The 20,624-nt window shown below is 46.7% G+C and overlaps 1 protein-coding gene across 1 annotated transcript in view; it reads left to right on the top strand.

Moving 5' to 3' along the window:
- LOC135388386 (fatty-acid amide hydrolase 2-like) overlaps window positions 1-20,624 on the top strand; it is an 83,948-nt gene that overhangs the window by 52,659 nt on the left and 10,665 nt on the right. Inside the window, exon 3 of the mRNA XM_064617940.1 lies at window positions 83-292. Coding sequence (XP_064474010.1) covers window positions 83-292 — 210 coding nt within the window. The remainder of the gene's footprint in view (window positions 1-82; window positions 293-20,624) is intronic.

Raw genomic sequence — 20,624 nt, 5'->3', positions numbered from 1 at the left:
TTTTTCCGCCATTCTAATAATGCATTGTCCACATTGAGTGAGACTCATTACAGAGAAAAGTTTTCCAATGTATACCAACCAGACTGCGTTCAAGACTGGGGCTCGTGGTATCTAAAGGACCGCAAGGCGAAGGAAGACGCAAAAGTGGTCGAGCTCCTCAGGGAGGCTGGTGCTATCCCAGTGGCGACGTCGAATGTTCCAGAAATGTGTATGTCTGCGGACTGCGACAACAGAGTGTATGGTCGCACAAATAATCCCTACGACACGAATAGGATTCCTGGAGGGAGTTCAGGTAAGACACAGCAGAAGCCGTTACTGCTACTTCTGCAAGATCATGTTTCTTTTACGGGTTTGTTGTAGTTTCCATATTTCATTATTATTGTTGCGGGCAATTCAAAGGTTGCATTTATTTATTGATCTATTTATGATACCCTCAGGGCTTCGAGCATTAGAGAGGGAAGGGGCAGTAACCGCAACTACAAACATAAGTCGATCCATAGAGAAGATACAAAACAAAAGTGAAAAATTACGCAAAACAATCACTATGTGGCAATAAAAAGAACACAATGCGCATTCTTAAATAATGAAGGGTCAGCAATGAGTGAAATATAGAGCCGGGAAGGTGGTTCCGCTCGAAGGAAGTTTTGGCCAGAAATGACAAAGTATGTTAGTGGTGCAAAAGGGAATGCCAACCTTCTCTAAACGGTCCAGCCGTGAAGATATATGCGATTGATGAGAAATTAAAGATTGTCGGAGGATATCGTTGTGATTTTAAAAAAATTGTGAAACAAAGACTAGTAACACTCCGTCGAAGTGAAAGATGAGCTAGGTTAAGGCTAGCTTTCACTAGCTGTCCGGGCGTGATTACCAAGAATGAACCGTTGCACCTTCCACTTGAGCAATGAGTGACCCCTCCCGCGGGTCCCACACGAAAGCAGCTTCGGAAGCACGGGGGTTCAGTACATCATAAGTTTTAAGTTGAGTGGACCAAGGCTGTAATTACGGCACCCTAGGGTGCGTGTGGCATTCTTGGTAATGTACTCGATGTGTTCTTTCAAGAGTTCGAAGATATATAAATGCCAATATATTTATATGTATAAACATGTTCCAATGAAATGTTCTTAATCATATATGTGGGACAAGTTTCTTTGTAGCGGCATATTATCATGTGCTTACGCTTTCCAACGTTTAGTTCCATGTGCCATGTGGAACACTTGGTTAGTAGCGTATCGAGATCTGTCTGTAGTAAGTCCGAGTCAGAAGTGGTAGTTACTTCCCGGTAGATGGCACAATCGTCCGCGTAGAGATGAACAGAAAATAAGAGATTAGGAAGGTCGGGTATATAGAACAGAAAAAGTAAGGTACCGAAAGCAGAGCCAGTGGTACACCAAATAACACAGAAGTTTTGTTTGAATTCTCACTGTTCGTAATGACATACTGGACGCCATTAGATAAGGAAGTGTGAATCTAGACTATTGGCGGCGAGACCCTCACTATAGGGACGCCAGTGTGCCGCCTCTTGGTGGGGATCTTCGTTTCGGTTTCGTTTCTGCTACTTACAGTCTCTTAAAAACGGTCATATTGGAATGGAAATGCGATTTACTTGGAACATATATGTCATTTGCGTGACGAATCGCCACGAAGTATCAACGCTGGACAGCCTTTTACACGTGCAATGCCCAGGGATTTCCCTACACCCCCAGGGGAGTGTACACCCGCCTGCATTTTTGCAACCCACCCTGAAATTTCTCAGGTGACCCCACCCAGCTCGGCCACCAACACGTTCTGGTAGATAGTCCGGCGCAGCAAATTACATCCTGTACTGTCGAACTTTGGCTGTAGGACCACAGTCACGCAGGTGATTGTACGATGCATTTGTCCAAAATCATTTGCAAGTGACTGTTCAATGCATATATTGCGCGCATATACGAGCAAAAATGCGTGCGGGCATGCAAACTCAATGTGGATAATTTTCATTTGTTTTGACATACTGCCAGCCCCCTGTTGGGGGCCAAGTCAAGAGAGGGCTACAGTATAGGTGTGTACTCAAACAAACGAAGACTATGAATAACGCATTGATGTCACGCCCCATCCACCAGTTTAACAAAGTATTCAACATTCTTAGCATTGACAGCATCTGTGAACAAGCGGGTTCCATTCGATCACGGTACGCGGGAAATAACTAAATTTGTAACAGTCGTTACGTGGCAAAAAATGTCTGAATTGTAAATTGTGCTCTTTCCTGGTGTGCAAGTCATATAAAGGTGTAAGGTAATCGGTAGCAGCAATTTTGAGCTTACCCTTAACTAGCTGATAAAAAAAATTTAACCTGTTCGTTTGTCATCTGGCTGCTAAGACAGGTAAATCACATTGGCTACGTAAAGTTGACATTGAAATTCTCCGCCCGTAGTCTTTAAAAGCAAATCTAACTGCATTTTTCTGAATGTTCTCTAGCTTGTTAATTGCTTCCTGCGCATGTGGGTCCCAAACGATATCAGCATACCCTAAAACTGAGCGTACGTACGTTTTATAAGCAGTTAATTTAGTTGTGGATGATGCATGTTTTAAATTACGTCTGAGGAACCAAAGTTTCTTGGACGCCTTCCTGCAAATGTTGTCAATGTGGTGATTCCACTCAAGTTGTGTGACAATGAAACACTTAGGTATTTGTACTGCAATACTCTACTAATGGGCATGTTATTAACGCTGTAATCAAACACCAAATGTTGCTTTTTTCGTGTTACCGTCAAAACTGCACACTTCTTGATGTTCAAATTCATCTGCCACGATTCGCACCACTCGCTTATGCGAGTTAAACAGTCATTGAGCAAGACGTGGTCATCCCTACTACTAACATTACAGTAAATAGCACAATCATCTGCAAACATCGACACTTTGCAGAAGAGACTATATCCAAAGTCGTTCATGAATATTAAAAACAATAATGGGTCCAGTACTGACCCTTGTGGGACCCCAGACGGTACTGGAGTTACGTCGGACAAACAGTTATCGACAGAGACATACTGTTCCCTCAAATGGAAGTAGTTCCTTATCCAGTTTAATAGTTTATCGTTTTTCAATATGGCCTCCAGTTTAAACAGCAATTTTGTATGGGAGACCCGGTCAAAAGCCTTAGAAAAATCTAGGAATGTAATATCGGTCCGTTGTTGTTTATGGTGGCTGCTAGATTATGCACTATGTCGGCTAACTGTGTTACCGTCGATAGTCCTTTCCGAAAACCGTGCTGACTACGATAGGAAAAGTTTGTGTTCTCAAGGTAAGAAGTGATATGACCGTGTATTATATGTTCCAAGACCTTGCTACACGTGCACAGTAACGAAACCGGTCGATAGTTGGAAGGATCAACTTTGCTTCCCGACTTGTACACGGGTATCACTTATGCAATTTTCCACTGATGTGTAACCACTCCACTAGATAAAGATCTATCAAAGATTATAACTAGAAACTTGCTAACCATTCGGCGTACCTTCTTAGGTACACGTTAGGTATTTCATCAACGTCCATACTCTTTTTCGGATCCAGACGGAGTAGAAGGTTCAAGACACCTGTTACGGATACAGATGCATGTGGTACTGATACTGGACAGGAGAATGTAAATACAGGTTGGTTCTCACTGGTGTGTTTTGACGCACATGCATCCGTTCCGTTGACACGCATCCTCAGCGCCCGCCATGTTCTCACTGCCACGGACCTACGTCCGTCGGTTGACACATGCGGTCGACGAAGCGCACCAACGTGGATTCAGTGCATGCCCATACAGCACAGACGAAGGCACAGCGAAAGCACTACGATTGAACAACGTGTTTTAAAAGCGTTTTGTTTACGTGCTGTGTGGCCTCGATATAGAAAATCCGGAACGGTGACGCTCAGCAACGCCTTCGCTGGTTTTCTTATGGACCGGTATTCCTCGGTGGCACTATTGCAGAAATTGAAGGAAACAAGAACACACATTTTCAGGCTGCACTGCCTTTTAATAATGTAGCCTCGTCTGGTCACCTCTGTTTCGCTGCAGAGCATTTATTGCACTGCAACGTCCGTGGCAGCACCAGATACACAAAACCACACAAAGCTGCTCCGTCGGCCGCCATTGCAGTTTACCTACACCGTACAAACCGCGTGTAGAGGACGATGGTCTTCCTCTACATGAGCCCCGACCGGCGATGATGGTATGCCACGGAGAGGCGATGACGGTGGCCTATCTCCATGGCCGCGCCGGTGGAACTGAGAAGCGGGTGCTCCACGCGTGTGGCCATCGTTGTCGTCGTCCAGCGTCTACTACAGGGGTCCCCCGGCCGTCAGATGCGTTGCGGACGCATCGCAAGAGCTGGAGTCCAGGCAACGCGTCTGGGAAAAGCTGCAGTTGAGGGCGACCGTGGTAGACGTGCAGACGTGGTGACGTGTGGTCGAACCGGGGCAGGCACACGTTGGCGGCATTTCACAGATGATGAAGACGGGAACAGCGATCCGTCAGGTAGATACGAGCGAGAGAGTGTGAGGCGCTCGGTGTCGTGGTCCTGGGGTGCCGCGACTGGCACGGGAGCCGAAGCTCGAGAGTCTCAGGTGGAGTGAGTGAGGTGCCGAGACGGGCTGAAGCGTGCCAAGGCGTCGGCTGCCGCGACCGGCAGGTGAGCGCAAGGCTCGAGTGTCGCGGCCGGCAGTGAGAAGCGTGAGAAGAGCAGTGAAGAGTACCGAGATGCGGTAGGAGTGAAGGCGTGCCGTGTGTGCCGGCGGTAGTGCTGCTCGACGGCGTCGTCACAAATTTGGGATGGTGAAGGGCCGAATTGCTCCGGACGTGATGTTCTTCGTCCGGGTCACCAAATGTAGAGGACGATGGTCTTCCTCTACATGAGCCCCGACCGGCGATGATGGTATGCCACGGAGAGGCGATGACGGTGGCCTATCTGCATGGCCGCGCCGGTGGAACTGAGAAGCGGGTGCCCCACGCGCGTGGCCATCGTTGTCGTCGTTGTCGTCGTCCAGCGTCCGCTACACCGCGCATGCGTCAGGTTCGCAGCTCTAATTGGTCTCCTGCTGCGTCGAACGCGCTGCTGTGCTGGGAGGTACCCGGGTTCGAATCCGGGTGCCGGCTGTGCTGTCTGGGGTTTTTCCTGGGTTTTCCTCAGACGCTTTCAGACATATGTCGGCACAGTTCCCTTAGAAGTCGGCCCAGGATGCACATTCCCCCAGGGCATCAGTCGTGACGTTGCCTACATACGTGAGGCCGACAACGGCAAGCCCTATCACCACCACCACCACCTGTGCGGAAAAGTTGAGCCGTTCCAAACTCTTGTACGTCCGTGCGTTGGAGCTCTCCGTTAGCTGGTAACTGACGGACACATGGTAACTGATGGTCATGGTAACTGACGGACACAGGCCAACGGAACGGATACCTGTGCGTCAAAACGCATGAGTGAGGACCAACCTTAAGGGCCTGCTGCTATTATCACATGTGAAAACGGATGTAAAGAAGTCATTGACGTGCTGAGCTACTTCTGGTTTGTTTGATATTAGAACGTCGCCCACAATTATCTTATCGATTCCGGCTGGTTTAGGTGAGAAGTGTCGCCAAAACTTTCGTGGGTTATCCCTCAAAAAGTTACGCATCGGGATATTATAATAGTTGAACTTAGCGGTTTTTAGCTTTTCTTTGAACGTTGTCTCAAGCTCGGAAATGGCTGCAGATTCTTCCTTTGATGGCCTCCTTTTTGACCGACCCCGTTTGATCTTGCGTTTTATTAAGCTGTCTCGTAACCCAAGGATGGGACTTATTTGTCTTTACTCTTTTCGGGATGAACTGCTGTATAGAGATTCTTACAATCTTAACAAAACTTTCCCAAAGATCGTTAGCGCTTGTCATACTGTTCTCAGCAAAGTTAACAAATTCGTCATACTTACTTTCGAGTCGAAAGAAACTTCGGGGTAATCGAGTAAACTCTCGTCAGGGGGATTAGAAAAATCATAATATACGGCCAAGGTCTGAGGGCGATGAATGTAGCTAATAGTAGGCTAGTTCCATCTCAAATCAAACAATCCAGTACACTTGATGTCTCGAATGAACGGGAAAAAAATTATGTTGAAGCCATCGGTGAGTTAGGAGAAATAAACGTTTTCCGAATTCTGTGCGGTGCGCGGTTCGGGAAATAGGAGAGGAGGAAAAAAGTCCCTCTCATAAGGTGACGTCGCCGCGAGCGGGTTAGGGCGTTCGCTACAAGGCCATTTCTTCTCGCATTATAGTAATTTCTTGATATGGCTTTAGACCACTTAGGGCACAATAGGATCCTGCGTCGGCAGGGCTGTGTCCGTTTTTGTTTGTCTACAAAAAAATATCAGAGTTGACTCAAAGTGCCGAAAAGCACCATATTCACTGCAACTTTGCGGACGATGCACAAAGCGAATAAGATTGAGCTTTATGCCGTTTAATTTTTCATTCATTCATTCATGTGGCTATCGAATGATGTATAATTTGTTGCTCTACTCTGTCAGGAACTTAAGCGATACCTCTTTCAGTAACACCATACCACCGAGAAACGACGAATTTCGGAAGCCTTTATCTAAAAAAACCACCAAAAAACTTGCCTCGAAAATTTTATATGTTGTAGGTAGTTCCTTAGACTATGCACAGAAGCAAAATCAAAATTTGGACTTGATCGGTAGGCGCACTGTGAATTTTTTGCCAGCACTATACGCGGAGGGCATTCAAGCGGAGGCACCGTGTCCCGCGTGTTGCAAAATCGAATTTTCCAAAGGGACTTTCAACTTCTGTCTTCATATAAAAAGTAATTGCTGTCATTTGAAACCATTCTGAGGTTTCGAGGCTTCCTTTTCAAGGTTCTGAGCGTTTGCGTTCATAACAATGGTGTAATCGCTGAGTCTAGATTGCGGAGCAACCAGATGTGCTCGTATTTTTTGCGGGATGTCACACATGCATTGCAAGTGCTGGGAGCCCGGGAAGAGCAGAATGATTTTACATCTTTGTAAGAGGCATATCTGTTCAGGGTTATTCTAAACAAGCATATTTACTGTACGCATTATGGCAGAAGGGACGCAGTGACTTCCAGTATTCTTTGAAACATTTCCTTTCCTACGGCCCCATGACCTCGGACGGGGGAAATTGCACTGAGGAAAATGTTGTTGTGTAGTGCCATACGCACACACTCAAGGCTAATTCATGCTGCCTTTTGTGAACCTTGCCGAAACAGCCCGACTGGCGCCGCTGCCCAATATGTTATTCGGTTCGACATGCTGCGACCATATAAGGTCCTGATCGCATTTACTCCTTGAAGACACCTTGCGCAAAGTTTCGACTACACACAGAAGACGCTTCACTCACTTCTCAACTACAGAAGTGCATGGAGTGCCCTTATACAGAGTGTGCGACGACATCTGCATTACTGTAGTGTGTCGTCCTGCTTTCACATCTACCTCAATGGCCTCTTCGTTGTACAGTGCTGATAGTGTGGATTTCGCTGACTACCGCCTCATACACAAGAAAAAAGTGCTATAGACAAAGGATCTTCGCTTTGCTTCGGAGATCGGCATAGCTGCCATAAAGACTGTGGTTCCAGCAGATCAAGCCGAAGGCGTAACAGAAATGGGCCAGCTATGCAGAAGCTGCTTCAAGTACTTCACAGCAAAGGTGGCTGAATCACAACACGCAGCAATGTTGCCCACATTTGAAAGAAAATCTGACAAGAACCTGCCATCAAAAGTAACATTAAGGAAAGTGGCTTCCACGACGGCCTAAAGCAGTTCATGACACGAGCACTCTCATCCACCCGGAATGCTCTGCATAACTTACATTACCTTCTTACCTTCGTCACCTTGTCTTCTTCGCTGTCAAGTTCTTGTTATTCTGTGTACTGTAAATATGCTTCGATATGATCACCGTGGATAAATATACCTCTTGTAAAGACGCAAAAGTATTCTAAAGCATTCTGTTCTTCACGGGCTCCCAGCACTTGCAATGTGTGTGTGTCATCCCGCAAAAAATGTGAGCACATATGGTCGCTCCACAATCTACATTCAGCGATTACAACACTATTATGAACGCAAGCGCTCAGAACGATTTCAAATGATGGCAATTACTTTTTATGTGAAGACAGAAGTTGAAAGTCCCTTTGGAAAATTCAATTTTGCAACACGCGGGACACTGTGCCACGGCTTGAATGCGCTCCGCGTATAGGACTGGCAAAAAATTCACAGTGCGCCTACCGATGAAGTCCGAGTTTTGATTTTTCTTCTGTGCATAGTCTAAGGAACTACCTACAACATATAAAATTTTCGAGGCAAGTTTTTGGTGGGGTTTTTTAGATAAAGGCTTCCGAAATTCGTCGTTTCTCGGTGGTATGGTGTTACTGAAAGAGGTATCGCTTAAGTTCCTGACAGAGTAGAGCAACAAATTATACATCATTCGATAGCCACATGAATGAAAAATTAAACGGCATAAAGCTCAATCTTATTCGCTTTGTGCATCGTCCGTAAAGTTGCAGTGAATATGGTGCTTTTCGGCACTTTGAGTCAACTTTGATATTTTTTTGTAGACAAACAAAAACGGACACAGCCCTGCCAACGCAGGATCCTATTGTGCCCTAAGTGGTCTAAAGCCAGATCAAGAAATTTCTATAATGCGACAAGAAATAGCCTTGTAGCGAACGCTCAAACCCGCGCGCGACGACATCGTCTTATGAGAGGCAGTTTTTTCCTCCTCTCCTACTTCCCGAACCGCGCAGCGCAGAGAATTCGGAACGCGTTTATTTCTCCTAACTCACCGATGGCTTCAACATAATTTTTTTCCCGTTCATTCGAGACATCAAGTGTACCGGATTGTTCGATTTGAGATGGAACTAGCCAGTAGTGTCTACCCGGGGGGCAGTTTCATTTTAAATCGAACAAGGCGCAGAAGTTGGGTCTTTTGATTGTGACGAAAAAAATATATGTTGAATGGGACCTCGGGCGATGTAAAACGCGCCCTACACTAAACTCGTTCAGGCATTAATATCTGAGGTGGAGAGGAGGAAAGATCTGAGACTCTTTCGGGCGCTTCTGTCGACACCATATTTGAGCGCTTCAGGAGCCGTTCATTTTCATCGTAAAGGGTAAATTCTTTTTGGGGTTAGAGACAGGGTACTAGTGCCTGCGCCACGTTGTTCTTGCCGCCGTGTGATGCGTAGTCAATTTCCAGAAAAATGGTAAACTCTGCGTGTGCGTAAAAAAATCCCACAATTTCCGGTCACCTACCACCATAAGTATTTCTTCCACTGAAGTGAAATTAGTATCACTCGATAGATCGCGCAACGCCCTTTCGTGTGGTATGTTTTTTATGTATACCGATCTGGGTATTACGTGATTTGGAAGCGTTCAAATGCGCAAGGTATGCGGTTTTACGCAAATTTTGGCCGCAGATATCTCAAAAATGCCATCTTCGATTTTAATAATTTTCGGCACATGAGTAGCTTCACCCCGCTTGTTTCTAATGGCGGAGAGACATTTTTACTTTTTTGCGTCTGGGAAGAGGAGCGATTTTCTCCCTGCTGCAATGTTTACGACACGCACGGCTCTCACGCGCCGCTACGCAATCTAATGCGCCACACGTGCGCATCAAAGAACATCACGAAATAGTGTGTCACGCTGAGCTCAGACACGATACACAGCTAAGTCCACTCTATAATATCCATTTGGTGTGCCTAGTTGCAAAACAGCTATGCAGCACCGAAAAGGGTCTCAAGTACATGGGAAAACTGATCTCTGTCAGATCTCCCTGAAATCAATACAGCCAAAGCCGTCTGTCTGAAACAGGAATCGGCGAAGTTCACACACTCTTGTGGCCTGTCCTTTGGATTTGGGACATGCAATAAAACATGTTTTGCTCGCAGCTTAGCTTGGCCGGTCCTGGCTACCGCTGATTTCTAGAAATAGTAGCTTTCATATCCACCATACAGTTATTCCGTGATTCAAAAAACAAGTACAAAATATGTGTCAACAAACAAATTTATTTGAGTCATCATATACTAACACAACCGCCTGTGCAGACTGGCACACATACATGCACTGAACGTACAGCGTCCGTTGCGAAGCGCTTCTGAGCAACAAAGTTAAACCGTTGACCCTTGCCGTTCACCCTTTCAAAACACAGCCTTTTACCAACAACGACCAACTTTCACTTTCACATACTTGCCCACAATCACATGATGAACACGTCCTTTCCTTGCCGGCTATACACCAAACAAAACATCACGCTGCTTCATGAATCCTATTTTCTTGTCACTGCAATGCAAAAATAACGGCGCTCGAACATGTTTCTGGAGTCAGAATTCACGACAACATTGCAGTTTTAAATACAGTTGGCTGTTCGTAGACTGATGCTTGTATCGAGAAACAGTACAACACAATCATAAATGGATTAATTAATATTATAGAGTGGGCATAGCTGTGTATAGTGCCTAAGCTCAGCGTGGCACACTATTTCGTGGTGTTCTTAGACTGATGCTTGTATCGAGAAACAGTACAACACGATCATAAGAAATGGATTAATTAATATTATAGAGTGGGCATAGCTGTGTATAGTGCCTAAGCTCAGCGTGGCACACTATTTCGTGGTGTTCTTAGACTGATGCTTGTATCGAGAAACAGTACAACACGATCATAAGAAATGGATTAATTAATATTATAGAGTGGGCATAGCTGTGTATAGTGTCTAAGCTCAGCATGACACACTATTTCGTGGTGTTCTTAGACTGATGCTTGTATCGAGAAACAGTACAACACGATCATAAGAAATGGATTAATTAATATTATAGAGTGGGCATAGCTGTGTATAGTGTCTAAGCTCAGCATGACACACTATTTCGTGGTGTTCTTAGACTGATGCTTGTATCGAGAAACAGTACAACACGACCATAAGAAATGGATTAATTAATATTATAGAGTGGACATAGCTGTGTATAGTGCCTAAGCTCAGCGTGGCACACTATTTCGTGGTGTTCTTTGATGCGCACGTGTGGCGCATTAAAGTGCGTAGCGGCGCGTGCGAACCGTGCGTGTCGTAAACATTGCCTCAGGAAAAAAATCGCTCCTCTTCTCAAATGCAAAAAAGTAAAAATGCCTTTCCGCCATTAGAAAGAAGCGGGGTGAAGCTACTGATGTGCCGAAAATTATTAAAATCGAAGATGGCATTTTTGAGATATCTGCGGCCAAAATTTCCGTATTATCGCATACCTTGCACATTTGAACGCATCCAAATTACATAATACCCATATCGACATACATAAAAAACATATCACACGAAAGGGCGCTGCACGATCTATCGAGTGATACTAATTTCACTTCAGTGGGAGAAATACTTACGGTGGTACGTGACCGCAAATTGTGAGATTTTTTGACACACATGTCGAGTTTACGATTTTTCTAGAAATTAACTACACGTCACACAGCTGCAAGAACAACGTGGCGCAGAGACTAGTACCCTGTCTCTCACCCCAAAAAGAATTTACCCTTCACGATCAAAGTGAACGCCTCCTGAAGCACTCAAATACGGTGTCGACAGAAGCGCTTGTAAGAGTCTCCAATCTTTCCTCCTCTCCACCTCAGATATCGATGCCTGCACGAGCCTGGTGTAGGGCGCGTTATACATCGCCCGAGGTCCCATTCAGCATATATTTTTTTCGTCACAATCAAAAGACCCAACTTCTGCACATCGTTCGATTTAAAATGAAACTGCCCTAGGACGACCATTTTATGATCAGAGAGACCCTCGTGAAATGAACAATGGTAGCCCCGATCTATCAATGAGCTTGACACAAATATTAGGTCTAGAATTGACGAGCAGTCGTCCGCAATTCTTGTTGGTTCCTCTACTATCTGAGTCAAGTTCAAACTAAACGTAGCATTTACTAATTCGTCGGGCACTTTGCAGCGCAAATCCGTTGGAATCATGCTGGACCAGTCCACATGCAGAAGATTAAAGTCTCCCGCAAGAATTATGGGTTTATTCTTTGGAAGTGAATGCATGTAACGTATTAACTGCTCTACAGGAGTAATGTCAGAATTTGGGGGACGATAGAATCCTCCTACGATCAATGAAGGTTTAGCAGAGAGAAGGTGGATCCACACGGACGCAGCTCTGCCTATATGTCGGAAGTCTAACAAAATATAATATATAATCAAGAACCATTTGCGCCCAACTCAATCAGGCGAGGTATTCTGCTTTCTTCGTCTAAGATTTTCAACGTTGGTCGGCGAATGCTGTGATGAGGGTTTTAAATGCTTTCCCCTCTTTAGCGCACGCGTTTGGGGTGCAAGGAGAGCGAAGGCTGCGCAAACGAAGCAAAAAAAGAAAAATGCGTCTGGATTGTTCTTCACACCTCCCCCCCCCCCTCTCTCTCTCTCTCTTGAAAGCTCTCACCCCCCAGCAGTGAATTTCTGGGGAAATCACTGGCAATGCCTTGGTATGCAGTGCAATGTGCGAATACTGCTCGGGGACCGCCGGGATGGGTCCATTCACTGAACGCCAGGGGGCGACTCCGAATCTTCTCAGCGCCAAGAACATTTTTGTTGACGTATTCATTTCGATCTCGGACTTTATGGGGAGGGTGTGTTTAATAGAAATAAAAGGCAAAATGTCATACAGGCTGATGCTGGCTTGCTATTTCACAAAAAAATATATAAGAAAACTCTAAATAAACATTAAAAAGAAGAAAGAGAGAAAAACAGTCAGTGCAGCACAGACACGAGATGGCGCGAGAAAGCCCGCTCAGAGGGCGGACACAAGGCCCGAATCTTGCAGGAAGCGGAGCGCTGCTGTGGTGACGGCAGGGGCGCGAAGCTGTAATAGAAATCTATTGTAGCGGAAAACTCATAAGTGACCTCCGGAGCTGGACCAATGACTGACGACTAGCCACCCTATTTTTTTTTTCTTTTTTTGGTTATATCGCCAATGACGTAAATGACGTCTCGCCCGTTTCTCTCTCACTACATTCCTCCTCTCTGCTCTGCTTCCCGTCTTCTTTTGTTGTTCCATTTTTCTTCCTTTCATTGTTTTTTTTTTTTTTGGTTCGGGTTTGCTCGAATGCAGTGGGAGTTACAGGAAAAGGATGGAGCCCCTGGCTGTTTTTGTCACATAAAGTATTTTATTGTGCGACATACGGTTATGCAAGCAAGACGTACACAGCATGTCTACGGTAACGAAAACAACATGACATCAATATTGCTCCGGAATTTGCTTGAAGAAGCCTGACGATGTCGAACTGCTACTGGAGACTGGAGCTCGGTGGCTGCAAGATGAAAATTAGTATCAGACATACAGCTATGCATGTGAAAGTTGCAATGCAAACAGAAAGAATAAAGAGACCTTAGTACAAAACATATCTTTTATTGCGCTACTTCACAATTCAGGCCGAATAGCCTGACAAACTTGGCTTTGGAGCTACGTATGAACAGCTACTAAACTCAACGTCGGACAAAACTTGTCGAGCGAAATCACCGAGAGTCAGACTTACACTAGCGTCATACCTTTATATGGTACGACGTGAGCGGGTGTTTAATCATAACATTTGGATGATATTGTTTCACGAACAGAAATATAGTCTACCATCGTATCTGCAAAGCTCCGCGGAAAGCGTATTCCGGTCCCGATTTACTGACTGTTAAGCAACTCATTAACAGTACACGAAGTGAATGCGGTGTTGTAAGGCAACAAGCCATGACAAATGACTTACCTGTCGGCAGTCGTTGACCAGGTATCGGGTACGAGGCGTTCGGACTCTCGAATCGTTTCTACACCAAGAAGCAGAGCAAAAAGTTGCGCAGGCATCTTCCCTGGCAGATGTGGCTGTTCAAGGGCACTCACATGATACAGCTTGCGTTTTTAAACAGGAGAAATCACAACTCATACTCCAACCCAACCGCTACACAACACGAGCCGTCTGAAACGGACGCCGGCGACTCCGTGAACGCCGGTTCCAACCGGCACAGCCGCCGCGCTGTCGCCTGTTTGAGCGCTCGCGAACAAATTTGAAAACGGCCAATCATCGCTCAGAAAACGAATTCATCCTCATGGGAACCAATCAGTAATCACTAGCCACCGGATGTCTCCATGACGTTCAATTTATGAGGTTTTCTGACGTCCGATGACGCGAAATGCATGAAGCGCCTCATTTTATCCCGCAAAGGAACTGGCGAGGTTTCGGGCCCTTGGCGAAACGTCGAACTGGCCACAAATTTGGTAATGTAATGACACATCCATGAAGCATATTCGTCAAAACTGCGCACTATGGTTTGCTATCGCCGCGTCATCGGAATATAGGTTACCGGCCAGTCTCAAGGTCGAGGCTCAAAGTTATGGCGACCACACGTGCCCTTACTGAGCTAGAGTCACTGTACCGGGGGAAGAGTACCGCAACCGCTCCGCGTCGTCTGCTCCGGCAGCCATATTGCTTCCAGCCGCCGCGGATCGCGTGTAGGATAGCTGTAGTCAGTGTTACATCGCGTTGATTTCGCGGCTGTGCACCAAAAATTTTGTGACTTCCTGTGGTGGGACTCGGCTAATACTTAATGAAACAGGGCACAAGCGTCACTACAGTATAGTTTGTTGTATTCTGTAGCTAACAGACGTATTATGTTGGCGCGTGTTCGCCTCTAAAAGGCATCGTCGAGTCTCGTTTGCGCTCTATAAATCATTTTTTTTCTTTTAGTTCACTTGTTTTGTGGACATAAAACTATAATGCTCGTGTGTGCAGCTTCATGTCGATATAAATAACCTACACCAGTTTTATTCTCATCTCTTCGCAATTAAATTTCTATTTCACACGTTCAATGGCTATGTGAATGCCAACTTTTTTTCTACGCGCATGTAAAGTGCTGTGGATTGTTCTTCCAATCCCCCGATCCAACGCAAGCAGTTGATCTTCCATGAGGAGTAGACCGTGAACTTAAGTCACTACATTCCGTCTCAGCATTTGCTCGTTTCTGCGACCTCGTCGAGGGGACCATCACGTGACTTGTCTGCAGGTTTTTCCTGTGCATATTCCTCGATGCTCTGGTCACAGAAATTTGTGACGGTGTTGACTTCCTCTGCAAAGTTGATTCACTTACAATTACAGCTCAATATTTAGGAATAGTTTTCATAAGTTCCAATAATTTTCATAGTGGATATCTACATATACTTCGACGCATTACCATCCTCCACTGCCCCTTGATCTTACACTAGGTTGTCATCAACTTCAGTGTGCAAGTCTTTTGGTGACTCATCGGAGAACTCTGCGTGCGAAGAACGGGGGATAGGAGCCTTCCTCAGCCTCGTATGTGTCCGGTATGCAAAACTGCTTGGGACTGCCGTCCACTTCAACTTCTTTCGAATCTCCTTGTCCTCGAAGTCGTCGCGTGTGAAGTGGTCCTGATAGTGGCGTTTTGTTAGCGCCGCAGGAAAAGGAACGCAATGGCAAGATCCAACAAGCACTATACTTTGATACGCCAGGCTGTTCTTCGCACAGTTGAACTGTTATTCAATACTGTGTGCAAAGGTTCTGCAATGAAAACTAAACACGCCACGAAATTTACCTCGCTCAAACGTGTGTTATTCGTAGGCGCGAAGTTCTTCCGGCAGGTTCTGTGCCGGTCTACGCGTCTCGTCACTTTTGCCCGTCGGAATGCAGAAAAATGCTTTGCCTGACTCTGTCCTGTTGCAGCACAAAATCCAGACATGGTTGTTCGTAGTTCCTCAGCTCTCTGAGATCCATTTCACGTAAAAAAAAACAAAAAAACAAGAGCGGCGCACGTACGCGCACATGCGTCCCAGCTATTGCGTTCCCCGTAGACCCGGTGGGAGGTTGGAAGCAAAGAGGAGGAAAACCATGGAGGAAGGAAACACAGGAGCGGCCGTTTCGAGCAGATTTCCGTGGGACCCCTCTGGCGGTCGCTCCTGTCAAAACCACCATTACTTCCTGTCCACCACGTGATCCTCTCTAAAGTTTCGGTTTGGCCAGTTTGGCAACGCTTTGTTGCTCGCGCTGCTTTTGTGCTTTTCCAAAGTCACTTACTCTTAAAATGTGAGCACTACCGCGGAAACAACGTTTTATTAACGTGTTCTTACCGCGGTTGCGGCTGTCGTTCAACAGAAAGCAGCTCTGTCACGGGAATAACGTTTCCTTCGTAAGCACGTACTTGACCGGTTGTTTCGTACCCCTGTCTGTGAGAGAGTCATCTTGAATCGTTCCTTTGCAAGCTGGCGCTGTGCTACAGCTGCAGATTCAATTGATTTCCTCCATCGTTGTACAAATTTGATTACTGGCATGCTTTACCACTTCAGCAACAAACACACAAAACGCGGCCACGTCGTCACACAAACATCGCTGCCGCGAATTATGTTTCTAGTCCTGCCTGGTTGTCCTGCGGACCCTGACCGGTCTTGTAGTAGAAGGGTAAACCAAGAGTAAGCCTCCGAACACACACAAATAAAGCTGGACGCGCGGCGTTCGTCACAATGCAGACATCTGAACTGCAAGACAATCACGGCTCCCGTCGTCTGCTTTGGGAGCTGGCCTGCGCATGCTCTGGGGGTCACGTGACCGGTCACATGGTAGACAGGAGCATCCCAGAATGCAGTGCGAAGCTGGCACGCCCGTCCCAATGGCAAAAAGTTGGAAGGGCCGCTCCTGTGTTTCCTTCCTCCATGAGGAAAACGCACCACGTGACGCGCCTCGGCGAATGAGCAAGGCGGCGGCACGGGGAAAGCGAATGCGATACTCTTCCCCCCGGGTACAGTGACTCTATACTGAGCGCCAATGTTGCGCCATCTCTTACACGAGAGCAGAGGCTTCAAGGTCGTAGCTCTACCGGAAGGAGCAGACGACAGCGGCTCACATATCCCAGTGACATATCCCGAGCCGACCACTACCGATGCGCCATCTATTAGGAAAGAGCAGAGGCCGCAGCGTTCCGCCTCCCGAGTCCTCCTATTGGCGCGCCATTTGGAGGCGGAGCCTCCCTCGCTCTTGGTCAGCAAAGTCAAGGATAGTCGTTTACGGCTGGGGTCCGGGTGACACCCTGCGTTACACGATGTAACATTTCAGTGCCCGCAGCTGTGCCTCACCTAGCAAATATGCCCGGTGCTATGCTTCGCTTTACTAGGCACTGCTCGTCTCACAGTCGCATGATCTGAAGGGGAGGAGGAGCCACGTTGAATATCCTACCATAAACCCATAAAGCATCTTCGCCCATGGTTGCGATGGAGCCATCTGCCGTCTGAGATGAGCTTTCGGCGCACACCACAAGAATTACAATTGAGGTATTTATGAGGCGATAGCTGCTAACTAATGAACCACGTGCTACCAAAAGGAAAAGAGGGGGTTTCCAGCTAGTGTGATGCATCATTGTGCGCAGCGCCAGCGTTCCAGGAGCTTCCTCGAAGTCTCTCAGAGACAGAGAAGAATTGGCGGCTCCCTCTTCTGGGGTTGCCCCGATGTTTCGCTTCACCCTAGAACTTGTGTGCCGCTGTATAACAACGATATGTATCTGTACCGTACTTCACTGTTTTGCTCTGCAGCTGCACCATACCACGGATTGCACCCTGCATGTGTACAAAAAGGAAAAAAAGAAATGAAAGTACACTTGCTAACAGGGCACAGAAACGCATACGTTGCAATGTTTCTCTTGTGATTTTCATTAGTCACTGTATCCCTGATGTCAACTACAGCTTTTTTCGACTATGATAGGACACATTGCTCTACATAGTAAACGAAACATATAACTTACTATGTTACTGAGATTTTGTCAGGACTTTGGCGCATTGTGACCTCAAATGTTGTTGCGCGATCAAACATCAAACACCGCCAGCGTTGACATGGCATTACACGAAGATGAGAGGCTTAAGATCTTCGGTGGTCAAATGTTGTAAATATCAGTCGGCCTAAGGACACAATCAGTAGCATGATCAAACTCAAATGTCTTGCTGTAGCCTTGCTTATGGGCAAATGCAAACAGGGCCGTTGTTGTTCCACGGCTAGCACAGGAAACGAGGAGGTGAGGGTGTCACACCTGGGACAATTTTAGGGTCCAGGGTAACAAGAAAATAATTAATGGATATACGAGGTTTGTCCAGAAAGTTCGAGCAGTGGGTTTGCTGAGCGGCAGTAGGTGAACAGGTGGCGCCCTTCTCCGGCTTTCCACATTCGACACGTGTTTGACATTCGCTAGCGTGTCTAGGAGAAGGCCTGGCTTTGACCATCCTTGTTTTGTGGAAATGTTTCTTGCTTATTGTCAAAATTGAGATAGACCAATAGCTCGAACAACGGATTCACATAAAGTTGCTTGAAAAACTCGGCAGGAATGGCCCCGAAATTCATAAAATGTTGCAGCAGGCATACGGAAAGGGTGCACTAAAGGAAAGAACGATTTCCAAGTGGGTTGAGCGTCTTCCGGGAAGCCATAAAGACACTAAACACGATTCAAAGTCGGGATGCTCCTCCACCTTAACCGACAATGAAAACATCAAGCCCGTGCGTTCTCTTGTGTTGAGTGACTATCGACTGACTGTCAGAATGATAGGAGAGTTGAGTGGTTTGGGAAAATCGTCTGTCCACACGATTTTGACGGATCATTTGGCAATGAAGAAGGTTTGCGCCAAGATTGTGCCGAAACTGATCACCCCTGAACGAATGCGAACCCCTGGTTCGACGGAAGGATGTTGCCTGAACTGGAAATCGTCTCAGAACAATGTTGATTTCGTGGATACGGTGGTTACAGGCGACGAGTCATGGATCTAAGAGTACGACATCGAGTTGAAGTCCCAGAGCAGAGAGTGGAAACAGAATGATGAGCCGAGGCCGAAAAAAATCACGAAAAAGCAAATAAAAAATCAAGGGCATGTTTCTAGATTTCTTTGACTGTCATGGAATTGTGCACCACGAATTCGCGTATGAGGGCCAGGCGATGAACACAGCTTTCTATATGTAGAAGTTTTGAGGCGCTTGAGAGATCATGTGCGGCGCGTGCGACTGGAACTGTGGGAGGGGAGGTGATGGATTCTGCACCAGGACAACGCCCCCGCCTACAAAGCACTAATTGTGCGTGCGTTTTTGGCTCGTAACTCCATTACAGTGCTTGAGCACCCACCTTACTGCCCTGATTTAGCGTCCACCGACTTTTCCCTACTCTCAAAATGCAAAATGATGCTGCGAGGTCGCCACCTGGGAGGTGTGACGACAATCAAAAAAGAAACTACATCCCTGCTGAAGGGCTTCACAGAAGATAGCTTTCAAAGGTAGTTCCAGCAATGTCAACGGAAGTGGGACAAGTGCATCATCTCTAACTGAGAGTATTTTGGAGGGGACCACAGTGATGTATCCTAAAATTTGTAAAATAAAAGTTTTGTAAACGTACTGCACGCACTTTTTGGACAAACCTCGTATTACATCATGCGACCATGAACAAAATTCTTAAAGGAGCACTGACGTGACACACAAGGTGTGCCACGTCAGTTTTTTTTCTATCTTTTTGATGAAAACCTATGAAAGCTGTATAAATCGGCGCACAGGTATCAGGCCCTGCTGCCATCCTTTCGATAGGAGTGTGTATCCACTGGATGAATAACTAATAACCTCATTAAATAACTCTTCAGTTAGTGGCTGTCCGGCAATAGTGAGACAGCAGAACGGGAGACAATCTACGTTGAGAACATTTCTCTTTCGAAAAGATCCTTAAACGAGCACATGCCCTGAAATATCCATCGCCGAATTTTGCTGAGCCAAAACCAAAAAACGCGCGCCTCAGCAGCACATGACATTCGCCTCTGGCGGGTTATCTTGGCCGCAAAGCGGTGGTGAGGGTGCTCGTGCTGTGCCGATGTCTGCTATGTTCTCTGGAGTGTTTCCTGAGTTTTCCTCAGACGTTCTCAGACATATGTCAGCACAGTTCCCTTAGAAGTCTGCCCAGGACGCACATTCCCCCAGTGCGTCAGTCGTGACGTTGCCCACATCTGTGAGGTCGACAACGGGAAGTCCTTTCACTAGCACCACCACCCCCACGTGCTCGTGCTGGACCAGCTCGCGTGGCTCAGTGGATACCGTGCTGGCCATGTCACGTCGAGACTGGGAGATACCCGGGCTCGAATCCCCGTGCCGGCTTTCCTGCCTGGGGATTTTCCTGGGTTTTCCTCAGACGCTTTCAGACACATGTCGGCACAGTTCCCTTAGAAGTCTGCCCAAGACGCACATTGCCCCTCGGGCGTCAGTTGTCACGTTGCCCACCACTGTGAGGCAGACAACGGCAGCCCCTTTCACCACCACCACCACCACCACCACCACCATGCTCGTGCTGGTGGAAGGGCTCGCCGTTGTTGGCCCAACAGAGGTGGGTAGCGTCACCACTGACACCTGGGGGAATGTGCGTCCTGGGCCAACTTCTAAGTGAACTGTATCATATCAGTAGCTAGTCCAATCGTCTCCAACGCCCCAAAGCACGTGACTCTCTGAAGTGTTGCAATTGTAGAAACGTACCCAATACGGTAGAGGCTCTTCTAGTGGCATAGCAGTGTATTAACTTCAATTTCAAGCTTTAGTACATCGGTCTACGAAAACGACACGAAGTTAGCAAATCCAAGCTCACCAATGTGA

The sequence above is a fragment of the Ornithodoros turicata genome, chromosome 3 (assembly GCF_037126465.1).
Source record: "Ornithodoros turicata isolate Travis chromosome 3, ASM3712646v1, whole genome shotgun sequence".
Lineage (NCBI taxonomy): Eukaryota > Metazoa > Arthropoda > Arachnida > Ixodida > Argasidae > Ornithodoros > Ornithodoros turicata.
The sequence above is the reverse complement of the archived record's forward strand: the minus strand, read 5'-3'. Positions and strand labels throughout refer to the sequence as shown.